At 35.5% G+C, this 24,779-nt stretch overlaps 1 protein-coding gene across 5 annotated transcripts in view; it reads right to left on the reverse strand.

Moving 5' to 3' along the window:
- Positions 1-24,779, reverse strand: part of CWC27 (CWC27 spliceosome associated cyclophilin) — a 268,686-nt gene that overhangs the window by 237,574 nt on the left and 6,333 nt on the right. For all 5 annotated transcript variants that reach the window (XM_070774627.1, XM_070774624.1, XM_070774625.1 and 2 more), the window contains exons 2-6: positions 21,905-22,001; positions 10,277-10,389; positions 3,912-4,055; positions 2,383-2,481; positions 1,652-1,755 (exon numbers count right to left, since the gene is read on the reverse strand). In XM_070774627.1, the coding sequence (XP_070630728.1) occupies positions 1,652-1,755; positions 2,383-2,481; positions 3,912-4,055; positions 10,277-10,389; positions 21,905-22,001 (557 nt within the window). The remainder of the gene's footprint in view (positions 1-1,651; positions 1,756-2,382; positions 2,482-3,911; positions 4,056-10,276; positions 10,390-21,904; positions 22,002-24,779) is intronic.

Below are 24,779 nucleotides of genomic sequence, written 5' to 3' on the forward strand. Positions count from 1 at the left end.
TATCCCCAGGTCTGAAGATCCCCTGGAGGAGGGCCCAGAACCCCACTCCAGTGTTCCTGCCTGGAGAATCCCGTGGACAGAGGAGCCTGGCGGGCTACGGTCCACAGGGTCGCAGAGTCGGACACGACTCAGCAACTCAGCAAAGTACAGCATATTATCAAATAAGGATTGCTAAAAAACTAATAAACATACAGCTCTGAGGGTACTATAAATGGGAAGCAATTTATCTAGTGTCTGCCAAAATAATTTCAATATTTTAAAATTAGTAAGTTACACAAAATTATGGGGGGAGGGCAACAAACTTAGCTAAGCAAACAGTCCATGGGAATAAAAAACTAACTTTAGTCTTTTTTGACCCTTCAGATGAATACATCACAAGGAAGATAAATAGTAAGCTATTAAAACTCCTCTGAAATACTGGAAAAACAAAAGATCAGGCAATAAAAGAGGAATTTTCATTTCAAAACTTACTTAGATATAATCAGTAACTATCACATCACCCCTAACATATTTGCTATGAATTAAAAAACAAAATATCCAACTTTTGGCTTTGCTGTCAAGATAAATCAGTGATGAAATATTATATCTCAATATAGTAACAGTGACTTTTCACCCAGATACAAATTAGTAAAAATAAATTAATACAAAATAAAAAGAAATCAAATAAATATACAGTTGTGTAAGAAGTTATTTTGCCACAAGATATCAACTGCCTATTAGAGTCTGGCTCATATTTGACAGTTTATAACAGCAACTTAACTTACATTATAGGATATCAAAGAAAGGAAATGAATATGTATTGAATACCTACACTATAGGATATTTTCAAATTCCCCTTCTCATTTAAACTTTGTAATAAGCAGATGCTATACTATAAATCTCCATTTTATAAGATGGGGAAACTGAAGCTCAAAGATCAGTATACTTTGCTTCCTATAACTGCAGTAGGCAGGATTATACTTAAAGCTTTCTGAATCTAACACTTATATAAGTACAACAAAATCCCTAAAAAGGATTCTACAGTTTAGTAAAAGAGAAAGTTGAAATCTAACTCTCTGATACCTATTTTAATAAAACAGACAAAATTAATAATGTAAAGAATATTACTCACAGAAATACTGAAGAAATTTCTGTTATTAGAAAACTATCCTCAGGAATTAATCCAGAATACAGAAAGAACTTCATGTGTAAATATATTTATAATAAGGTTATTTTAATAGCATCAAAAAAAGGAGCAAGAAAGTTAAATAATATTAACCATGCAGTCATTAAATCCTTCATACTTTACTTTCTAGCTTCTTTATCCTGAGCATGTATTATTGGAAAAACAAGTAAACAAACAAAAGTTTCAACAACTCATTTATATAAATAATTCTTGTGGTGGTCATAAATATTTATCTATTTATTAATAGATTTCATCAGACATCTCAGACAATACATTTTTAGCTTAAGGTTTTAAGTTATACACTCTATTTGAATATAAGAAATGTACATCTAGAAAAAGAAACACACAGATAATTTAGACATATATCCTGGTCCACACTGGCTTCCCCCTAATTACTAAATAATTATTACAGAAGGAAACAAAGTGAACTAAATAAATCAGTGTTGCTTTTCAAGTTGAGGAAAAAAATCTTTCTATTCTGATTACTTTGTGCCTTTGGGTTTCAATTTCTTTACTTCCTCCTCTGGTTTCTCTTTTTTCGGCTTTTTTATTTCTCTTGGAATGATGTCATCAAAAGGATTAAATAAAACCTACGAAAAGACATATTTTGAAAATATTACTCAATTTTTTTAATTTCACAAAAAAATAAAACCAATATTTAATTTAATAGGTGCCACTAGTATCTATAATTTCTCCTCATAGAACCAGTATAATGATATATATACTTCCACTTACATGGCCTCATTGGATTCTCCCAGTAATCCAATGTGCTATTAAGGAAAAAATGTTTTATACTTATTTAACAAAACGGAAAGACAGTCAAGAAAACAATATATAGTTAGAGAGACAAGCTCAGGTATTTTTTTTTTAACTCAGGTATCCTTACTTCAAATCAAATGTTCTCAGGTCCTTGTTTTCTCAATGAAGGACCGCTCTTAAATTACCAAAGACAACACTTCACTGGGCTAAATAAACCTAATTCATCCAGCTTTTCACTATGGAGTTTTTCATTCATTGGATTATCAGCTTAAGTTTCATCCTCAAATTCAAAATCTTCCATTAAAAAAATTCTTAATCAGAAATTGTAACTAAATTACAGAGCTAAAATCCAAGTTGTGATGTTAATTTAGTATAAAGCCTTCACCTGATAACTGAACACAAATATTCAATTTCTTTTAAGTGACAAAGTAATATATCTCTAATAATCATGCTCATACCTCACAACTTCTTATTTTATGTGGATTTCGTGGTCTTTCTTCATCATCAATGTCTACTTCTGTCAGGCGTAGCATGTTATATACTGTATCCCCTGTAACCTATTAAATAAAAAAGGAAATTTAATTGAAAATTATTAAATTCATTCTTTGAAATCAGGGAGGACTTTTGAAAATATTTTTAAAGTAATTAAAAAGGCATTTCATATTGTTAAATAAGATTATATGTATTAAACAGTGCAAATAAAGCAACATAATCCTAAGGGGAAAAGGTTTGACAAACTTTAATTCCTCAATAAGATTTTTGGGAAATTTCCAATATATACCTAATGTCAGTTTTTACTAAAAACACAATGCCAAGTAACTTCCTTCTGAATGACTACGTTTTGTTCAAACATTATAAACAAATTTAGACTTTAGAAGAGGGAAGAACAAGCAAATAATAAAAACAATGTGGTAAGTGCTTTGAAGACATTATCATGCTTAATCCTCAAAACATCCTAAAAGTAGGTACTATCATTATCTTTCTTCTCTAGATAAGAAAATTGAGGCTGAAAGAAGTTGTAGATCCGACAGTGATGGCCTTTCTGACTTCTAACTACTACGCTATACTTTGCCTCTACTGTGTGAGTTATATACATCGGTTGTAAACAGTGGTGCAGAAGGACAACCTAAATATCATTTTATTAAATACTTATTTTTTTAAATAACAGGGAGGAAAATCCATGAGTGTCAGACAACCTGTGTTGGAGTGGCTCAAAAGTATTAAGCAACAATACTGCACTCCATGTTTTTGGCATGACTCCTTTCATTCAATATTTAAAAAACTAAAATAATACCAGTTTTCCAGTTGTGCTGTTTGTTTTTTTCCTTTTCATCGGCACGAAATCCAGTTTTGTCTGGGATATGGGGAAACCATTCTAACTGAACCAGCAGAGGGAGCTGATACACTAGTGATGCCTAATATGCCTAACACTTAGGGCATCTGAGAGCATATTCATGAAAAGGGAGAAGCATGAGAAAAAAAAAACAAACCCTTCAGAATCCCTTTAAAAGAAAACTATTGAAAATTCTATGGAAGTGACCATCTCTGATATGGTGTTAAATGTCAGCAGGATTAAATAGGTACTATTCAAAGTAATATTTCAGGTAAGCAGTTTAAATGTTAACACAACTTCTACTTTAAACTGAAGGGAATTCATTATTAACAAAATAAATTTTAAACTACTAAATGTTATTATCTAAATGTCTTTCTAAAAACATTAAAACATATCAGCTGACACAGCAGTTAATAATAATGATTAAAACAATTTTAGAAAAAATAAAAATTTTAAGTTAAAAATCAATGACTGGCCTGAAACACACACAGAAAAACTCAGGTGGTCCCTCACGGCTCATCGTAACAGGAATATGGAGCATTTCACCATTTTTAGAAATAATAAATAAATATCCTAGGGAATATTTTTATGAACGCAGCTCTTAGGTAAGTTGATCACATACATCATAGAAGCCTAAGATAACTGGATACAAACCTTTCCAAAGATGGTGTGCTTATTGTTAAGTTCATCAGCTCGACCCAGGGTAAAAAAAAACTGGCTGCCATTATCGTGAGGGCCAGCATTTGCCATGGCAACCAGTCCTCTACGATTAAAACGCAACCGTGAGTGGAATTCATCCTGAAGCATAAAAAAAAAAAAGATTTAGTGAATGCCCTCGGTTATAAGGCCCTTCATATTTCAGCTAACAAACAAGGTCCCACACAACTTCTACTGATTTTCACATATAATCAAATCCAATATCTACAGTTCCTTCAATCTACTAATCTTGACTTTACTCACCTGTGTCTTCTAAATATACTCAAACACAAATTTTTTGTGGAAAGTTGCCTCTTACACTGAGCAAGGGTACTCAAGGGGAATGGATTTCTGAGACATTTCCCTATTCTTCTCATCCCTCAGAGCCATCTAAGCTTTTAGTTCAGTTCAGTTCAGTTCAGTCACTCAGTCGTGTCCAACTCTTTGCAACCCCATGAACCTCAGCACAACAGGCCTCCCTGTCCATCACCAACTCCTGGAGTTCACCCAAACCCATGTCCATTGAGTCAGCGATGCCATCCAACCATCTCATCCTCTGTCATCCCCTTCTCCTCCTGCCCTCAATCTTTCCCAGCATCAGGGTCTTTTCAAATAAGTCAGCTCTTCTCATCAGGTAGCCAAAGTACTGGAGTTTCAGCTTCAACATCAGTCCTTCCAATGAACACCCAGGACTGATCTCCTTTAGGATGGACTGGTTGGATCTCCTTGCAGTCCAAGGGACTCTCAAGAGTCTTCTCCAACACCACAGTTCAAAAGCATCAATTCTTCTGCACTCACCAGTCCAACTCTCACATCCATACATGACCACTGGAAAAACCATAGCCTTGACTAGATGGACCTTTGTTGACAAAGTAATGTCTCTGCTTTTTAATATGCTGTCTAGATTGGTCATAACTTTCCTTCCAAGCTTTCAGAACCATCTATTTCTTTTTTCTCCAGGATAACTACTTTTGAGTCATTAAAGAGGCTTCAAAGGGCTTCCCTTGTGGCTCAGTTGGTAAAGAATCTGCCTCCAATGCAGAAGACCCAGTTCGATTCCTGGGTTGGGAAGATCTGCTGAAGAAGGGAAAGGCTACCCATTCCATATTCTGGCCTGGAGAATTCCATGGACTGTATAGTCTATGGGGTCACAAAGAGTCAGACACGACTGAGTGACTTTCACTATCACTTTAAAAAATAAGCCACATTATTAAATCTGAATTAATTGTTAGGGGTTCCCTTGTAGCTTAGCTGGTAAAATATCTGCCAGCAGTGCAGCAGACCTGGGTTCGATCTTTGGGTTGTGAAGATCCTCTGGAGAAGGGAACGGCCACCCACTCCAGTATTCTGGCCTGGAGAATTCCATAGACTGTACGGTCTATGGGGTTGCAAAGAGTCGGACATGACTGTACAACTTCCACTTCACTTCAGGAGCTTCAACTATTCTCTTCTTGATCCTTTTCTGAATGTCATGAAACAACTGTTTTCTTATTTTAATTCAAGGAAGCTAGTGTGATTATGTTAGGTGCTTTACTATGCTTTTTAAAGTTTTAAGTTGAAATTTCTTTGAACTGGGACTGGTTCCATTTGCCAGTTTTCAAAAAAAGCTGGAGCAAGCCATTCTAAGGTGGTTTTCTTGCTAGGGTAGGGCTACCTAACATTTATACCCATCTCTTAGTTAATAGAAGACCTGATACTAGACTCACTTATAATATAGACATGTTTTATAATCAATGCTTTTCAGAAAGAAAGTTCTTTTCCTTTAATAAGTTCTTCTCAAGAGATCTAAACTCAAAAGATCCTAACTCTGTACACTGTATTAAAAATGACCTAACTGAAAAATTTACCAGGCTTCCCTTGGCTCAGTGGTAAAGAATCCTCCTGCCAATGAAGGAGACATAGGCTTGATCCCTGGTCCCGGGAAATTCCACACACCATGGAGCAGCGGAGCCGGTGGGCCACAACTACTGCGCCTGTACTCTGGAGCCTGGCTACTGCACTGCTGAACCCATGCACTGAAAGGAAGAGAGCCCCCGCCCACCACAACTAGAGAAAAGCCCGCACAGCAGCAAGACCCAGCACAGCCCAAATTAAATACAAGTAATTTAAAATTTTACCAACATAACTGTATTACCTGAATGAAATAAGCAAAAGTCTCAATTTAGAAAGGAATTGTCACAAAGAGCTATTCTGTTAACCAAATAATAAAGGAATGCTTCCTACCAGATGGAGTCTCTAAACTAATGAGATATCTCAATTTTGTAAAATATAAAATAGTCTAACAGTGACATTTGAGATTTTTAAAACTATTTCACATGCTCTAAAGGCCATTATCATATGAAAAGTAAAGCAAACAGTTCAAGTATTTTTCTCAAAATTGAAGGAAATTCCAGACACTCTATCCTTTTAGTATAAATGTAAATTTTTAAAAAATTCACATATTTTAAGAGCTACTAATGTTTACTAATAGAACATAATATTGATACCATAAGATTGATAAATAATCCAGCTTTTTTAGCCTTTACTTGAACCCACCATTACCCTTAATATCTTAAATATGACATTATCTTTCTTTTTAGATTTATGTTGGCAGTTAACAAAGCATTGACCTATTCTTGATGAAAACTTACATCCTTTTCTAACATTTTTTATGTTGCTTCTTTCTTCTATTTCCCCGTGTTATGGCATGCATTTTGTGATTTCTTATTAAGGCATCCAGTTTGTGCTACAAAGGTCTACTGTGTACAGTTTAAAATGAATTCTGCTCTGGACTGAATTATGTCCTCCTGGAGTTCATTTGACACTCTAACCTCCAATGGGACTGTACTGAAGAGGAAAAGACACCAAAACGCTCTCTCCACCATGTAAAGACACAGTAGAAGCCAGCCATTTGCAAGCCAGCAAGAGAACCTTCACAGGTGGTGAATGCTAGTACCTTGATCTCAGACTTCTTAGCCTCCAGAACTGTGAGAAATAAATTCCTGTTTATTTTTTTTTAATTAATTTTATTTTATTTTTAAACTTTACATAATTGTATTAGTTTTGCCAAATATCAAAATGAATCCGCCACAGGTATATATGTGTTCCCCATCCTGAACCCTCCTCCCTCCTCCCTCCCCATACCATCCCTCTGAGTCGTCCCAGTGCACTAGCCCCAAGCATCCAGTATCGTGCATCGAACCTGGACTGGCATCTCATTCCATACATGATATTTTACATGTTTCAATGCCATTCTCCTAAATCTTCCCACCCTCTCCCTCTCCCACAGAGTCCATAAGACTGTTCTATACATCAGTGTCTCTTTCGCTGTCTTGTACACCGGGTTATTGTTACCATCTTTCTAAATTCCATATATATGCGTTAGTATACTGTATTGGTGTTTTTCCTTCTGGCTTACTTCACTCTGTATAATAGGCTCCAGTTTCATCCACATCATTAGAACTGATTCAAATGTATTCTTTTTAATGGCTGAGTAATACTCCATTGTGTATATGTACCACAGCTGTCTTACCCATTCATCTGCTGATGGACATCTAGGTTGCTTCCATGTCCTGGCTATTATAAACAGTGCTGCGATGAACATCGGGGTACACGTGTCTCTTTCCCTTCTGGTTTCCTCAGTGTGTATGCCCAGCAGTGGGATTGCTGGATCATAAGGCAGTTCTATTTCTAGTTTTTTAAGGAATCTCCACACTGTTCTCCATAGTGGCTGTACTAGTTTGCATTCCCACCAACAGAGTAAGAGGGTTCCCTTTTTTCCACACCCTCTCCAGCATTTATTATTTGTAGACTTTTGGATCACAGCCATTCTGACTGGTGTGAAATGGTACCTCATAGTGGTTTTGATTTGCATTTCTCTGATAATGAGTGATGTTGAGCATCTTTTCATGTGTTTGTTAGCCATCTGTATGTCTTCTTTGGAGAAATGTCTTTTTAGTTCTTTGGCCCATTTTTTGATTGGGTCATTTATTTTTCTGGAGTTGAGCTGGAGGAGTTGCTTGTATATTTTTGAGATTAGTTGTTTGTCAGTTGCTTCATTTGCTATTATTTTCTCCCATTCTGAAGGCTGTCTTTTCACCTTGCTAATAGTTTCCTTTGATGTGCAGAAGCTTTTAAAGTTAATTAGGCCCCATTTGTTTATTTTTGCTTTTATTTCCAATATTCTGGGACGTGGGTCATAGAGGATCCTGCTGTGATGTATGTCAGAGAGTGTTTTGCCTATGTTCTCCTCTAGGAGTTTTATAGTTTCTGGTCTTACGTTTAGATCTTTAATCCATTTTGAGTTTATTTTTGTGTATGGTGTTAGAAAGTGTTCTAGTTTCATTCTTTTACAAGTGGTTGACCAGATTTCCCAGCACCACTTGTTAAAGAGATTGTCTTTAATCTATTGTATATTCTTGCTTCCTTTGTCAAAGATAAGGTGCGTGGATTTATCTCTGGGCTTTCTATTTTGTTCCATTGATCTGTATTTCTGTCTTTGTGCCAGTACCATACTGTCTTGATAACTGTGGCTTTGTAGTAGAGCCTGAAGTCAGGTAGGTTGATTCCTCCAGTTCCATTCTTCTTTCTCAAGATTGCTTTGGCTATTCGAGGTTTTTTGTGTTTCCATACAAATTGTGAAATTATTTGTTCTAGCTCTGTGAAGAATACTGTTGGTAGCTTGATAGGGATTGCATTGAATCTATAAATTGCTTTGGGTAGTATACTCATTTTCACTGTATTGATTCTTCCAATCCATGAACATGGTATATTTCTCCATCTATTAGTGTCCTCTTTGATTTCTTCCACCAGTGTTTTATAGTTTTCTATATATAGGTCTTTAGTTTCTCTAGGTAGATATATTCCTAAGTATTTTATTCTTTCCGTTGCAATGGTGAATGGAATTGTTTCCTTAATTTCTTTTTCAATTTTCTCATTATTAGTGTATGGACAAATTCTTAGAAAAGTACAACTTTCCAAAACTCGACCAGGAAGAAATAGAAAATCTTAACAGACCCATCACAAGCACGGAAATTGAAACTGTAATCAAAAATCTTCCAGCAAACAAAAGCCCAGGTCCAGATGGCTTCACAGCTGAATTCTACCAAAAATTTAGAGAAGAGCTAACACCTATCCTGCTCAAACTCTTCCAGAAAATTGCAGAGGAAGGTAAACTTCCAAACTCATTCTATGAGGCCACCATCACCCTAATACCAAAACCTGACAAAGATCCCACAAAAAAAGAAAACTACAGGCCAATATCACTGATGAACATAGATGCAAAAATCCTTAACAAAATTCTAGCAATCAGAATCCAACAACACATTAAAAAGATCGTACACCATGACCAAGTGGGCTTTATCCCAGGGATGCAAGGATTCTTCAATATCCCCAAATCAATCAATGTAATACACCACATTAACAAATTGAAAAATAAAAACCATATGATTATCTCAATAGATGCAGAGAAAGCCTTTGACAAAATTCAACACGCATTTATGATAAAAACTCTCCAGAAAGCAGGAATAGAAGGAACATACCTCAACATAATAAAAGCTATATATGACAAACCCACAGCAAACATTATCCTCAATGGTGAAAAATTGAAAGCATTTCCTCTAAAGTCAGGAACAAGACAAGGGTGCCCACTTTCACCACTACTATTCAACATAGTTTTGGAAGTTTTGGCCACAGCAATCAGAGCAGAAAAAGAAATAAAAGGAATCCAAATTGGAAAAGAAGAAGTAAAACTCTCACTATTTGCAGATGACATGATCCTCTACATAGAAAACCCTAAAGACTCCGCCAGAAAATTACTAGAGCTAATCAATGATGACTATAGTAAAGTTGCAGGATATAAAATCAACTCACAGAAATCCCTTGCATTCCTATACACCAAATTCCTACTGTTTAAACCACCCACACAGAAGTACTTTGTTATAGAGGCTCAAGTAAATTAATATAAATTCTATGTATTGTTAAAATAGAATGTTTTAAAATCAGATGGTGTATGCAATGTTCTAGAAATGTTTTACATGTGCAAAGTTACAGAGATCAGATAGTCAGATATCAGGAAAAATGTTATACAGTCTTTTCTCTGATTCACATTATTCTCATTACCATCTTTAGCTCCACCTGAATTCAATCTAGCATAAAACTCTGTGATAAGACATCGCAGAAAGAAAGCTTAATGGGATAAGTGCTGCCCTTATTCTGTATAATCCTAAATATGTTATAGACCCAATTTTGCGTACTAATGTAAAATGCATTTTCTTCTGGGGCTCAATCATTTCAATTAAGCAATCCAAACTGACTTGAAAATAAATTGTAAAATCCAATCTCACCTTGAATGGGACTCCATAGATAGATTCTCCACCAGTCCCTGTGCCAGTAGGATCTCCCCCTTGGACTATAAAGCCAGGCACAACTCTATGAAATATGGTGTTGTCATAATATGCTGGAAGAAAATAAAAAAGAGTTTACCATTCTCTGTTATTTCAGCGTTAGTATTAAGAAATGCAACAGATTTCTGAATGTTAATCTTGTATCCTGCTACCTTGCTGAAATCATTTATCAGTTTTAATAGTTTTTGTGTGGAGTCTTTGGGGTTTTCCGCATAGAGTACCGTGCCATCTGTATATAATGACAATTTTACCTCTTCCTTTCCAATCTGGATAACTTTTATTTATTTTGCTTGTCTAACTGTTATGGCTAGGACTTCTAATACTATGTTGAATAAAAGTAATAAGAGTGGGTATCCCTGTCTTGTTCCAAATTTTAGCAAGAAGGCTTTCAGTTTTTCACCATTGAGTATTATGCTGACTGTGGGTTTGTTACAAATAGCTTTTATTATGGTGAGATATTTTCCATCATACTCATTCTGGTGAGAGTTTTTATCATGAATTAATACTGAATTTTATCAAATGCTTTACTGAGATGACCATGTGGTTTTTGTCTTTCTTGTTGACAAAACAGTGCCTTTTAAAATCACATCAAAAAATAAAATGAAAATACCTAGGAATAAACCTGACCAAGGAGGTGAAAGACCTACACACTGAGAACTATAAATCACTGATAAAGGAAATCAGAAATGATTCAAAAAATGGAGACATCCCACACTTGTAGGTTAGAAGAATTAACATTGTTAAAGTGGCCATACTACCCAAATCAATCTAAACATTTAATGTGATCCCTATCAAATTATCTATGACATTTTTCACGAAACTAGATCTAGTAACCCTAAATTTATATGGAAACACAAAAGACCCCAAAATGCCAAAGCAATCCTGAGGAAAAAGAACAAAGGTAGAAGCATAACTATCTCAGACTTCAGACAATACTTTAAAGCCACAGTAATCAAAACATGTGGTGTTAGCACAAAAACAGACATATAGATCAATGGAATGGAATAGAAGGCCTAGAAGTAAATCCACACACTGTGGTCAATTATCTTCAACAAAGGAGGCAAGAATAAACAATGGACTCTGTGGGAGACGGAGAGGGTGGGATGATTTGGGAGAATGGCATTGAAACATGTATAATATCATATATGAAACGAGTTGCCAGTCCAGGTTCGATGCACGATACTGGATGCTTGGGGCTGGTGCACTGGGACAACCCAAAGGGATGGTACAGGGAGGGAGGAGGGAGGAGGGTTCAGGATGGGGAGCACGTGTATACCTGTGGCGGATTCGTGTTGATATATGGCAAAACCAATACAATACTGTAAAGCTAAAAAAAATTTTTTTTAATTTAAAAAAAAGGAATAAACAATGGAGAAAAGACAGTCTCTTCAGAAAGTGGTATTAGGAAAGCTGGACAGCTGCATATAAATCAATGAACTTAGAAAACAACTCAAAATGGCTTAAAGACTTAAATATAAGACATCACACAATGAAACTAGTAGAATAGAACATAAGCAAAACTCTGACATATCCTAACAATGTTTTCCTAAGTCAGTCTCCCAAAACAAACAAAAATACAAGCAAAAGTAAACAAATAAGACCTGGTCACACTTATAAGCTTTTAAACAGCTAAGGAAACTATAAACAAGATGAAAAGACAACCTACGGAATGAGACAGAATATTTGCAAAAGATGAGACTAACAAGGGATTAATTTCAAAAATATACAAACAGCTCATACAGCTTAATAGAACCAAACAACCCAATCAAAAATTGGGCATAAGATGTAAATAAACATTTCTTCAAAGAAGACATACAAATGGGCAACAAACACATAAAAGGAAGCTCAACATCACTAATTATTAGAGAAATGCAAACCAAAACCAATGTGGTATCACATCGCACCAGTCAGAATGGCCATCATCAAAAAGTCTACAAACAATAAATGGGTGTAAATGTAAATGTAATAAATGAGATAGTGTAGAGAAAAGGAAACCCTCTTACACTGTTGGTGGAAATGTAAACTGGTGCAGCCACTATGGAGAACAGTATGGAGGTTCCTTAAAAAACTAAAAATAGAGCTACCATGTGATCCAGCAATCCCACTCCTGTGCATATATCCAGAAAAGATAAAAACTCTAATTTGAAAAGATACACACAACCCCAATATTCATACAGCATTATTTACAATAGCCAAGACATGGAAGCAACCTAAGTGTCCATCGACAGATAAATGGGTAAAGATGTGGGAGACAGATATAGCAATATATATATATCAGTTCAGTACAGTTGCTCAGTCATGTCCAACGCTTTGTGACCACATGAAGTGCAGTGCGCCAGGTGTACTTGTCCATCACCAACTCCTGGAGTTCACTCAAACTCACGTCCATTGAGTCGGTGATGCCACCCAGCCATCTCATCCTCTGTCGTCCCCTTCTCCTCCTGCCCCCAATCCCTTCCAGCATCAGAGTCTTTTCCAATGAGTCAACTCTTCACATGAGGTGACCAAAGTACTGGAGTTTCAGCTTTAGCATCAGTCCTTCCAATGAACACCCAGGACTGATCTCCTTTAGGATGGACTGGTTGGATCTCCTTGCAGTCCAATGGACTCTCAAGAGTCTTCTCCAACACCACACTTCAAAAGCATCAATTCTTTGGCGCTCAGCATTCTTCACAGTCCAACTCTCACATCCATACATGACCATTGGAAAAACCATAGCCTTGACTAGACAAACCTTTGTTGGCAAAGTAATATCTCTGCTTTTCAATATGCTATCTAGGTTGGTCATAACTTTCCTTCCAAGGAGTAAGTGTCTTTTAATTTCATGGCTGCAATCACCATCTGCAGTGATTGTGGAACCCAAAAAAATAAAGTCTGGCACTGTTTCCCATGAAGTGATGGGACCAGATGCCATGATCTTCATTTTCTGAATGTTGAGCTTTAAGCCAACTTTTTCACTCTCCTTTTTCATTTTCATCAAGAGGCTTTTTAGTTCCTCTTCACTTTCTGCCATAAGGATGGTGTCATCTGCATATCTAAGGTTATTGATATTTCTCCCAGCAATCTCGATTCCAGCTTGTGCTTCTTCCAGCCCAGCATTTCTCATGATGTACTCTGCATAAGAAGTTAAATAAGCAGGGTGACAATATACAGCCTTGATGTACTCCTTTTCCTATTTGGAACCAGTCTGTTGTTCCATGTCAAGTTCTAACTGTTGCTTCCTGACCTGCATATAGGTTTCCCAAGAGGCAGGTCAGGTGGTCTGGTATGCCTATCTCTTTCAGAATTTTCCACAGTTTATTATGATCCACACAGTCAAAGGCTTTGGCATAGTCAATAAAGCAGAAATCACATGTTTATCAATAAATGAAATATTTCAATCAAAGAATGAAATAATGCTATTTGCAGCAACACGAATGGACTAAAGATTATTAAGTGAAGTCAGAGAAAGGCAAATATGATATATTATCACTTACATGGAGAATCAAAAAATGATACAAATGAACTAATTTACAAAACAGAAATAGACTAGCAGATGTAGAAAACAAACTTATGGTTACCAAAGGGAAAAGGGGGTGGAGGAAGGGAGTTTGGGGACTTCCCTGGTGGCCTAGTGGTTGAGAATCTGCCAATGCAGGGGGCATGGTTTCGATACCTGATCCGGGAAGATCCTACATACCATGGGACATGCACCACAACTACTGAGCCTGCGCTCTGGAGCCCACAAGCTACAACTAGCGAAGCCCATATGCCCTAGATTTCATGCCTCACAAAAGAGAAGCCACTGCAATGACAAGCCTACACACTGCACTAGAGAGCAGCCCCTGTTTGCCTCAACTGGAGAAAGCCCACACACAGCAACGAAGACCCAGCATGGCCAAAACTGAATTAATTTGAAGAAAGAGCTTGCGATTAGCAGATACAAACTACTATAGAAAAAATAAACAACAGGGATCAATGGATAACACAGGACAGTATTCAGTATCAGTATTCTGCAATAACCTATAATAGAAAAGAATCTGAATCTATTTATCTATATCTATATCACTTTGCTGTATATCTGAAATTAATATACTTTAATAAAATGAAAATTTATCAATGCCTAAAACTAAGTGTATCTATAGTTAGAGTTAACAAAACTGGTCATAAGATTTTTTTTTCCCCAGAATGTTAAATAGGCTCCTAAACCAAAATCTTCTCTTCCCTGCTGCTGCTGCTGCTGCTAAGTCACTTCAGTCGTGTCCAACTCTATGCGACCCTATAGACGGCAGCCCACCAGGCTCCCCTGTCCCTGGGATTCTCCAGGCAAGAACACTGGAGTGGGCTGCCATTTCCTTCTCCAATGCATGAAAATGAAAAGTGAAAGGGAAGTCACTCAGTTGTGTCCAACTCTTAGCGACCTCATGGACTCCAGCCTACCAGGCTCCTCTGTCCATGGGATTTTCCAGGCAAGAGTACTGGAGTGGGGTGCCATAGCCTTCTCTACTTACTCTAAAATATCTAACACAGTTTCTACAGAAACCACAGTATTGGTTGTTTTGGATCTACTTCAAGGATTCTCTCAAACTCTGGATACAGTTTTCAAAATAAAAATTGAAAAGGTTTTGTTATAGATCTGTGGTTCTCAACTAGGTTTGGAGGAGCAGCAATTTTTCTCTGTGGCACATATTTGTCAATGTCTGGAAATATCTGGCTGTCACACATGGGAGATGTTACTGGCATCTAGTAGGGAAAGGCCAGGGATACTTGTAAACATCCTACAAGGCACAAAAAATCCCCACAACAAAGAATTACTAGCCCAAAATATCAACAGTGCTGGAGATTGAGAAACCTTCATAGAGATAAATAGCCTATTTCTTTTTCTTTCTTTTTTTTTTTTTTTTGCCCACAGCCACCCACAACTGTTGGTATAGGAAAAATATTAACAAACAAATATTCATCAAGCACTGTTATCTAATATAAATTTAATATTTAAAAGGAAAATATTCTCTTCCACACATTTTCTTTTCAATACCTCTTACATTATACTGTAGTCATAAACTCTACTTATGTGGTCCCAAGACTTTATGTTTCAGGAGAAATGCAGTAACCTTGTTTTACAGAATACAGAACCTGCATTTCTGTATGTGTGTGTGTGAAATAGCCTATTTCTTAATTCTTCCTCGTCTCCCCACAGAAAATTAACTTATACAAACACTATACAAATCCACAATATATCAAAATTACTCACTGACTATAGGTCTGGCACCATCAGTGCACCCTTCTCAAGAAACAGTCAATAAATAAAATGAGTAATCAACACAATATATAATTGAGTCATTGGAAAAGACTCCGATGCTGGGAAAGATTGAGGGCAGGAGGAGAAGGGGACAACAGAGGATAATATGGTTGGATGGCATCACTGATTCAATGGACATGAGTTTGAGCAAGCTCCGGGAGTTGGTGATGGACAGGGAAGCCCGGTGTGCTGCAGTCCACGGGGTCTCAATGAGACGGACATGACTTAGTGACTGAATAACAAATCAGACTCCCATTAAGTTTGCTAAATGACTGAAGATACTATTTATATTTATATATAAATACACTAAAAAACATACGAGATTTATATGATCCCTTAATTGATTGAGTTGGAGTCAATTATTGAGTGTAGTTATAATTTAATCACATGCTGATGACCAGAGATGGAAAGAGCACAGTTCCCTAAAGACTTTACTGAGCTGCAGAACTTCTTGACACCAGATTTCTTATCAAAGAGAATGATAAATGTCTCCATTAATTAAATCATTTGAGTTGAATCTTCTGTTATGTGAAACTGAACCAATGCAACTCATTCAACGACAAATACTTATCAAGTGCCTACTGTGGACCAGGCACTGTACTGATACAATTATTGACATAATCCATAAAACATCAATTACATGAGTACTTTGTGACACTTTATTAGCCAAAACATGACTATGGTTTACCATAATTCATAAAATACCATAATACTTCAGCTTGTTCACAGACACCCTTATAATTTTTCACATAAGCAAGCTATAACTGGAAATAAAACTCACATTTTAAAAAAGTAACAACGAAGTAACAAGTAATCTAACAACTGTATCCAGTTTGGAGGATGGATTGGAAGAAATAGAAAGGAAGATTAACTGATTTTTTTCCCCAATCCATTCTGAGTGAAGATCTGTTGCACTACATTCATAAGAACTCCCAAGTATAGATAAGTTCTCTTTGGCTACAAACAGAAATTGTAAAAACCAAGAAGTCTAAAAGTATTTCTCCTGTATTCCTAAGTAACCATTTACTCTGATTAACAATGTGTATTGCAGTTAGGAATTGTAAGTCTTGCCTCTCGTTGGCTGTAACCTGAAAACTCAATTTTCTTAAAAAAAATTGATGTAATTGATGTACAAGATTACATTAGTTTCAGATGTACAACACAGGGATTCAATATTTGCATATATTGTGAAATGTTCACAGACAATAAATCTAGTTAACATCTACCACCACACAGTTACAAAATTTTTTTCTTGTGCTGAGAACTTGTAAGATATACTCTTTTAACAACTTCCAAATATGCAATAACTATAGTCAACATGCTGCACATATAATTTTCTAATTATAAAATCAACAATATAAATTACTCATAGTGCTATTCTGAAGATTAAATAATATGGAGGCAACCTATAAATTTTCAAGTTCAACACAAATGTGAGATCAAACTTTAATATTTCCACTTAAATTCTACAAATCCATATTTAAATTTGAATATAAAACATACCCCAGCCTACTCAAAAAATAAAATAATCCATTATGCCCGTAATATATAAGCAACAGTTTTTAGCACATGATCAGATTTACTTTTTCAAAGGATCACTTAAACTCCCGTAAGTTACAAGGCTGGATAGAAAGCAACTGTTGTCCAATCAAAACACAACTATGGCTTATCTGGAGACACACAGATTCAAGAATTCTCTAGAACAGGATCTATTAAGACTCCGCAATCTATTTGAGATGATGGAAGAGGGAAATGAAAGAGGTCTTTATTGTGTTTTCTAATTTTAAAATTACCCATCTTTCCTTTTTGTATTTCCTATTAAGTCTTTCAGTGATGTTGGATTTTAACTTTAAACTTTTCTTTATTTTCCTAATTATATTCTTGTTGAATAAATGAAATTATTATAACATTATGTATATTGAGTATAAATTTTCTATAGTTTCTCTACACTTTAATTTTGTATGCTATCATGCCTAAAATTCCAAATTTCCACATAATTTCTATATCCATTATTTCCACTTCCTTGTAATTTATTAATAATCACTGTTGAACTGTGCCTGCCTACCCACCTGCCAAAGCAGGAGACTTAAGAGACACGGGGTTCAATCCCTGAGTCAGGAAGATTCCCTGGAGTAGGACATGGCAACCCACTCCAATATTTTTGCTTAGAGAATCTCGTAGACAGAAGAGCCTGGTGGCTATGGTCCATAGGGCTGCAGAGAGTCAGACACGACATTGAACTATGCACTTACAGCTTATCGTGTGCTATAAAAGACCTTGCTGTTTGCAATGTTTGACATCCTTCTTAAATGTTTATGTATCATTCAATTAGTATTTTCAAGAGGTCTTACTATTTCATTATGTGTGTTCATAATAAACTCCTGAATTTTCTCCACTACTGAAAAAAGCAATTTACATGTACATCAAATACAAAATGAAGTTTCTATTTGGATGCTGAGTCTGCTATTGTCATTTATTCTTGTATTTCTGGCTATAACAATGTATGGGTATAACAACATATTCTGACTAGTTATATTTCTGCTCAAGCACATATAGGAATTTACACTGCATTTTAAAATCATGTATATGTGTCTCTTTTAGAATTTTTGTGTGTGTTTACTTCTGCAAATATTATCTTTAATAACTTTTTACTTAAAACTCCTTTATGAGCTCTCTATTTTAGCCTCTTGGGTTTTTTTAAACAAATATTTTAGTTTTGTAAAGATATTTCTTTTAACCTCTTACTATATACTTAAATGTTTGTAACTTCTAAAGAATTTAAAACTCTTGCTAAAGGAGGAAGAAGATAAAAGATAACTGATGAAGCATGGACACTGAGGAGACATGGCTGAAGTAAAATTTCAAAAGAGTTAACAGTCACATAAAGTATAAAAATTTTGATTTTCCTATTTACTTCTCTTTTTGCTCCCCACTTTGCTTTTCAAACCTAAAGTTTTATTTCTTCCTCATTTTTCAGAAGAATTAATCAAATTATCAAAGATAACAAGCTTCCCTTCTCTTCAACCTACTTTTTAAACTTGTAATTTTTAAAAATTTTCACTCATTAAAAAAAAACTTTTTTGGTTATACCACATGGCATGTGGGATCTCAGTTCCTCAACCAGCAGTCAAAACTGCACCCCCTACATTGGAAAGGCCCGATCTTAACCACTGGATCACCAGGGAATTCTTGTAACGGTTTCACTCATTTTTGAGTGCTCACTTAACTATCTTGCAAAGATCTGAAATCCAAGATTAAGTCTGTGTAACTGTAAATCTTTTGTTTTCATAAAGACTAAAAACTACCCCCAGACACAGAAAGACAAATAGTTAATTTTTTCACTTTTGTGGGGAACCTAAAATAAAGTTCAACACACAGACACAGAGAGCAGAATGATGGTTGACAGAGGCTAGGGGGGGATGGGGAAAACTGGGAGATAATGGTCAAAAAGATACAAATTTTCAATTATAAGATGAGTAAGTTCTGGGGATCCAGTGCACAGCATGGTGATTATTGTATACTAGAAATTTTTATTAATAGTATTGTGTATATCAGAAATGTATACATACCATATTCTCACCACACACACACACACACACAAAGGTAACTATGTGAGGTAACAGATATGTTACTTGATTATGGTAATCATTTCACAATGTATACATATATTAAATTATCACACTGTACACTATTTAAAAAATCATGTTGTACAACCTAAATGTATACAATTTTTGCCAATCATACCTCAATAAAACTGGAAAAAAAAAAATAAGAACTTCTCTTTAACTGTGAACACCATTTTAGCTGAAGGCCGTATCTGAGGCTGTGCTCCCACTAGCTCGCGTTTATTCATTTGCTTTTTAATTTTGGAAACCATGGCCTTTTTTTTTTTAAATATTGATACGACCATTATAAGATCTAGAATATTGTGACTTGTTTAAATCATATAAGCAGAGAATTAAAATGAGGCCCTCTGAGTTAAATTTTTAAAACCCTGACTTTATTCATTTGGGAGCATCTTTATTTAAATTAGTTTTCTCAAGTTTCTTGTTAACCTTTGCAAAAATTCCATTTCTCACCTTTTCAGTTAAAAGAATTGCTCTAGTTATTTTTTATTATTTTCCTTGTCTTTTTTCTTTCTACTTGTATTCTCATAAATAGGGAAATAATTTTATTGATGTTGTGATTAAGTTTCTTCATCACCTAACTTAAGAACCTTATTTCTTCTTTCATTGTTATATTATATCCAGATGTTTTCTGTTTCTTCTATTCACATGGTCATGGATTATAATTTACCATCTATTCTTTCTAATGTTTTTATACTTTCAATCCTCTGTAAAATTTGAGCTTAATATTCTTCAAACTTCTTTCCAGAAAAAAATCTGACTTTTCTGTGTCTCCTGTGTTTCTCGGCTCTGCAGACAGTTATTTGAGGCTTCTCTGACTGAACTACCTGTCTGACTCAATTTCCTTCCTGCCTGCCATAGTAATTATTAATGATGGTCTTTACAGATGTCTTATTTTCTCCTTTTTTGTCAGCTCAATTTTTCTTTTCTTTTTTGAGGTGCTGAAGGAGGTTGTTTTGTTTTATTGTTTTGGTCTGGGTATTTTTATTCTTTAGATTTTCCACTGGTAATAATTATCTATTTGGAGAGTTCTCACTGCATCCTACTACTGGTTATTCTGTGTTTTCTTTCACATCTTGCTTTAGACTCAGAGCATTGCTTTCTGATACCTTGACTAACCTTCTCTTTTCCTAAAAATCAGATATAATTTAAGACAATGATTTGCCACCACTGGAGATACCTGAAACTATATGCAATGTATACTGAAAGTCAACATGTTATAAATGTTAGGGAAATTTAGCTCTAAAAGGGAATATTCTAAAGGGGAAAACACTCAAGTGAATGTAATTCTGTAAAGTTTGTTAAAAAGAAAGATAGTCACTTTATTACTCAAATCTAAGAGTTACTAGTGACATCGGTAATATCATCACTGAATGTTGCATGGAAGGCTTTATGAAGCAAACAAAATTTTTAATACACATGAAAAAGCAGATTGGGAATTCCCTGGTGGTCCAGTGGTTAGGATTTGGCACTCTCACTACTGGGGCCCCAGGTTTTACCCCGGCCCTGGTCAGGGAACTAACATCCCACAAGCCACACCACATGGCCAAAAAACAGAAGAACGAGTAGGTTAACTTGAACAGAAAAAGAAGGGAAGAGAAAGTATTCCAAAAAGGCATGTGAGGATATGAGAAGATTTCAGGAAATGAAGGAGGTTATGAGTGGAAATGGGAAGGACCTGCTCAGGAAATAAAGGTAATAGTCAACTGAGATCACATGGTTATTCAGTGCAATGAAAAATGAAGTTGGAAAACTAGGAAGCCAAGCTGCCTGAGGATTTAACTACCAGATGAATTAAACGTGAGGGTAAAGAGATCAAAGATAAGAAAATGGAAGACCAGGTAAGAGGCAATTACAATCACACAGGTAACAGTTAGGCAGTTTGGGGAAGAAACTGGTAAATTTGGTTTTATACTATTTGAATTGTAGCTGACAGTAGAAGATTTGAGTAGAAAAGTCTACCAGGCAATCAGATATGTAAATTAGAGTTCAAAAGAGGAGAAATGGTTGGAATTCTACATTTGATGGTTACATGGTTGGAAGTTAGCTCAGTTGGTAAAGAATCCACCTGCAACGCAGGAGACCCCGGTTTGATTCCTGAGTGGGGAAGATCCGCTGGAGAAGGGATCGGCTACCCATTCCAGTATTCTTGGGCTTCCCTTGTGGCTCAGCTGGTGAAGAATCCACCAGCAATGTGGGAGACCTGGGTTCAATCCCTGGGTTTGGAAGATACCCTGCAGAAGGGAAAGGCTACCCACTCCAGTATTCCTGCCTGGAGAATTCCATGGACTATACAGTCCATGGGGTCTCAAAGAGTCGGACATAACGGAGTGACTTTCACAACTTTCACTTTCACTGGTTGGAAGTAACAATTAAAGAAAAAAGCATCTTAGGGAGTACCCACTTTTAGAGGATGAAAGAAAGAAGTGAGATAAATTTCTGTTAAAGATGCAGAGATTTACTGACTGGTGGCAGGGGGTTAGAGGGATTTTTATCTCCTCTCTCAATTTCCTGACACACAGCTCAAACCCACATTGCTTCTATCAACTCTGATCATTCATTACCACTATTTAACATGAGTCTTCAATGTTGTGGGAAAATACACCGCAATTTTTAAATTAACAAAATTTCTTTTACAGAATAAAATTCAAGAATTATGATTACCTTCCAAACAAAGCTGGATGAAATTTCTGCATGCTTTAGGAGCTTCTTTTGACCACAACTCTATATCAATATCTCCAGCTGTAGTTTTCAATAAAACCTGTATAAAGCACATAAAATCATTAAGTTATCGTTTTGCTTCATAATGAGTTTACTGGCTGCTCAACATAAAGTATTCACTACTGAATTTTCCATTTTAAAACCAACATGAGAAACTTTGCTTGGTTTCTGTTGTTATACTCAAAAACTTCAAATAATCAGTACAAGTTACTCTATTTCTATCTTTTAAATACTATTTTCAGAAATAATTTATGCTTTACGGAAAATTTGGCACAAATATTTTTTAATCACAGAAACAACTGCATTCATTTAAAAATCAATGCTGTAAACTTGCTTTAATTTTAAAAGTTTTCCATATCATTTCTTCCAATAAAATTGGTAAAGCAAATTAAGACATTAAAGAACAATGATCCCATGAAACTACAGTACTATAAGACGACTTTACAATTATTTTTTAACATATGAACAGTTGACCTCTTCACTCACAATCATGCCATTTCTAATTTACAAAGGAACATTCTTAATCCAATTCTGGGTTGTATATTAGGGACCAAACCTGTATCTCCTGTGTCTACTACACTGGCAGGTGGATTCTTTACCACTGAGCCACCAGGGAAGACCCTTAAAATTACTATCGACAGTAAATGAAATCCGTTGATAGTCTCCTTTCCACAGCTCATGAAGGCAGTTACTCCTTGGTGCAAGCAGCCATCTTGCAGGAACCAAAATCCCTACTGAGTCCACAGGTAGAAACAGCTTATAACAGTCTTATTAATAATTACAAACAACCAAAAAGAATAGAAAGCTCTAAATCTGAACACCCTGGCACAGCTGAATCCAACTGCTCTAGTATCACTTCCCCCACACACCCAGCCCTCAGCAGAACACAGTCCACTGTCAATCACTGATTAATGGTCCATGACATATGACCATCACCATCACTTTTGCTACAACTGCCTTTCAGTTTCTGCTTCAGAAGCCCAAATTACACTGCCATGATTTATATAACATTGATGAATGTATTGTATCTTTTTGGGCTTTTACTGGCTATATAGTTCTTTTATAATTATGCACCTGGGGGTGGAGGAGGAGACAATATCTATACTGTAGTAGATTTTAAAATGGTTTCCTTAACCCTTAAAGCACATGGACACCACCAGATGGTCAACACCAAAATCAGATTGATCGCATCTTTGCAGTCAAAGATGGAGAAACTCTATACAGTCAGCAAAAACAAGACCGGGAGCTGACTGTGGCTCAGATCATGAACTCCTTATTGCCAAATTCAGACTACCTCTGAGACATCACAGGTTTGGTTTCCCACCACTACAACAAAGTGAATATTGCAAAAAAGTGAGTCACATAAAGTTTTTGGTTTCTCAGTGCACACAGAAGTTATGTTTACTCTATACTGTATGCAACAGCATTATGTCTGAAAAGACAAAGCATAAACCTTAATTTTAAAATACTTTATTATTAAAAACTGCCAATCTACATGTAAGCCGTTAGCGAATCATAATCTTTTCACTGGTGGGGGGCTTAAAATGTTGCAAGTATTACCCAAATGTGACCCAAAGACACAAAGTGAACAAACTGTTGGAAAAATGCTAAGAGGCTTGCTCTTATATGTATAAGTGCATCACTTTGCTGTATACCTGAAGCTAACACAACACTGTACATCAACTATACTTCAATTTAAAAAAAAAAAAAAAGAATAACTGAACAACCAAAATGGATCACTGAAGAAATCAAAGGAAAAAAAAATACCTAGGGACAAAAATACCACATATCAAACCTTATGGGGTACAAGGAAAGTGTTTTTAAGAGAGAAGGTCATAGCAATATGGGCCAAACTCAAGAAACAAAACAATCCAAAACAATCTAACTTTATACCTAGATGAACTAGAAAAAGATGAACAAATGAAGTCAAAGTTAGAAGAAAGGAAATAATAAAGAACACAGTATAAATAAATGAAAGACTAAAAAACAATAGAAAAGATCAGTGAAGCTAATGGCTAGCTCTTTGAAAAGAGAAAAAAAACTGACAAAACTTTAGCCACACTCACAAAGAAAGAGAGCTCAAATAAATAAAATCAGAAATGAAACAGAAATTACAACTGATACCATACAAACACAAAGAAGCAAAGAGATACTCTGAACAATTACATGCCAACAAATTGGACAACCTAGAAAAAAAATGGATAAATTCCTAAAAACATACAATCTTCCATGACTGAATCATGAAAAAATAGAAAATCTAAATAGACAGATTACTAGTAAGGAGATCGAATCAGTAATCAAAAACTGCCAACAAACAAAAGCACAAGATCAGATGGCTTCACTGATGAATTCTTCTAAACATTCAAAGATTAAATATCTATCCTTTTTAAACTCATTTTACAAAGCTAGCATTACCCTGATACCAAAACCAAAGACACCACAAAATAAGAAATTACTAGAGCTAATCAATGAATATAGTAAAGTTGCAGGATATAAATTAGCACATAGAGATCCCTTGCATTCCTATACACTTACAAGGAGAAAACAGAAAGAAATTAAGGAAACAATTCCATTCACCATTGCAACGAAAAGAATAAAATACTTAGGAATAAATCTACCTAAAGAAACAAAAGACCTATATATATAAAACTATAAAACACTGATGAAAGAAATCAAAGATCACAAAGATAGAGAAATATACCATATTCATGGATCAGAAAAATCAATATAGAGAAAATGAGTATATTACCCAAAGCAATCTATAGATTCAATGCAATCCCTATCAAGCTACCAATGGTACTTTTCACGGAACTAAAAC

Source organism: Bos indicus, chromosome 20, assembly GCF_029378745.1.
Source record: "Bos indicus isolate NIAB-ARS_2022 breed Sahiwal x Tharparkar chromosome 20, NIAB-ARS_B.indTharparkar_mat_pri_1.0, whole genome shotgun sequence".
NCBI classification, from domain to species: Eukaryota; Metazoa; Chordata; class Mammalia; order Artiodactyla; family Bovidae; genus Bos; species Bos indicus.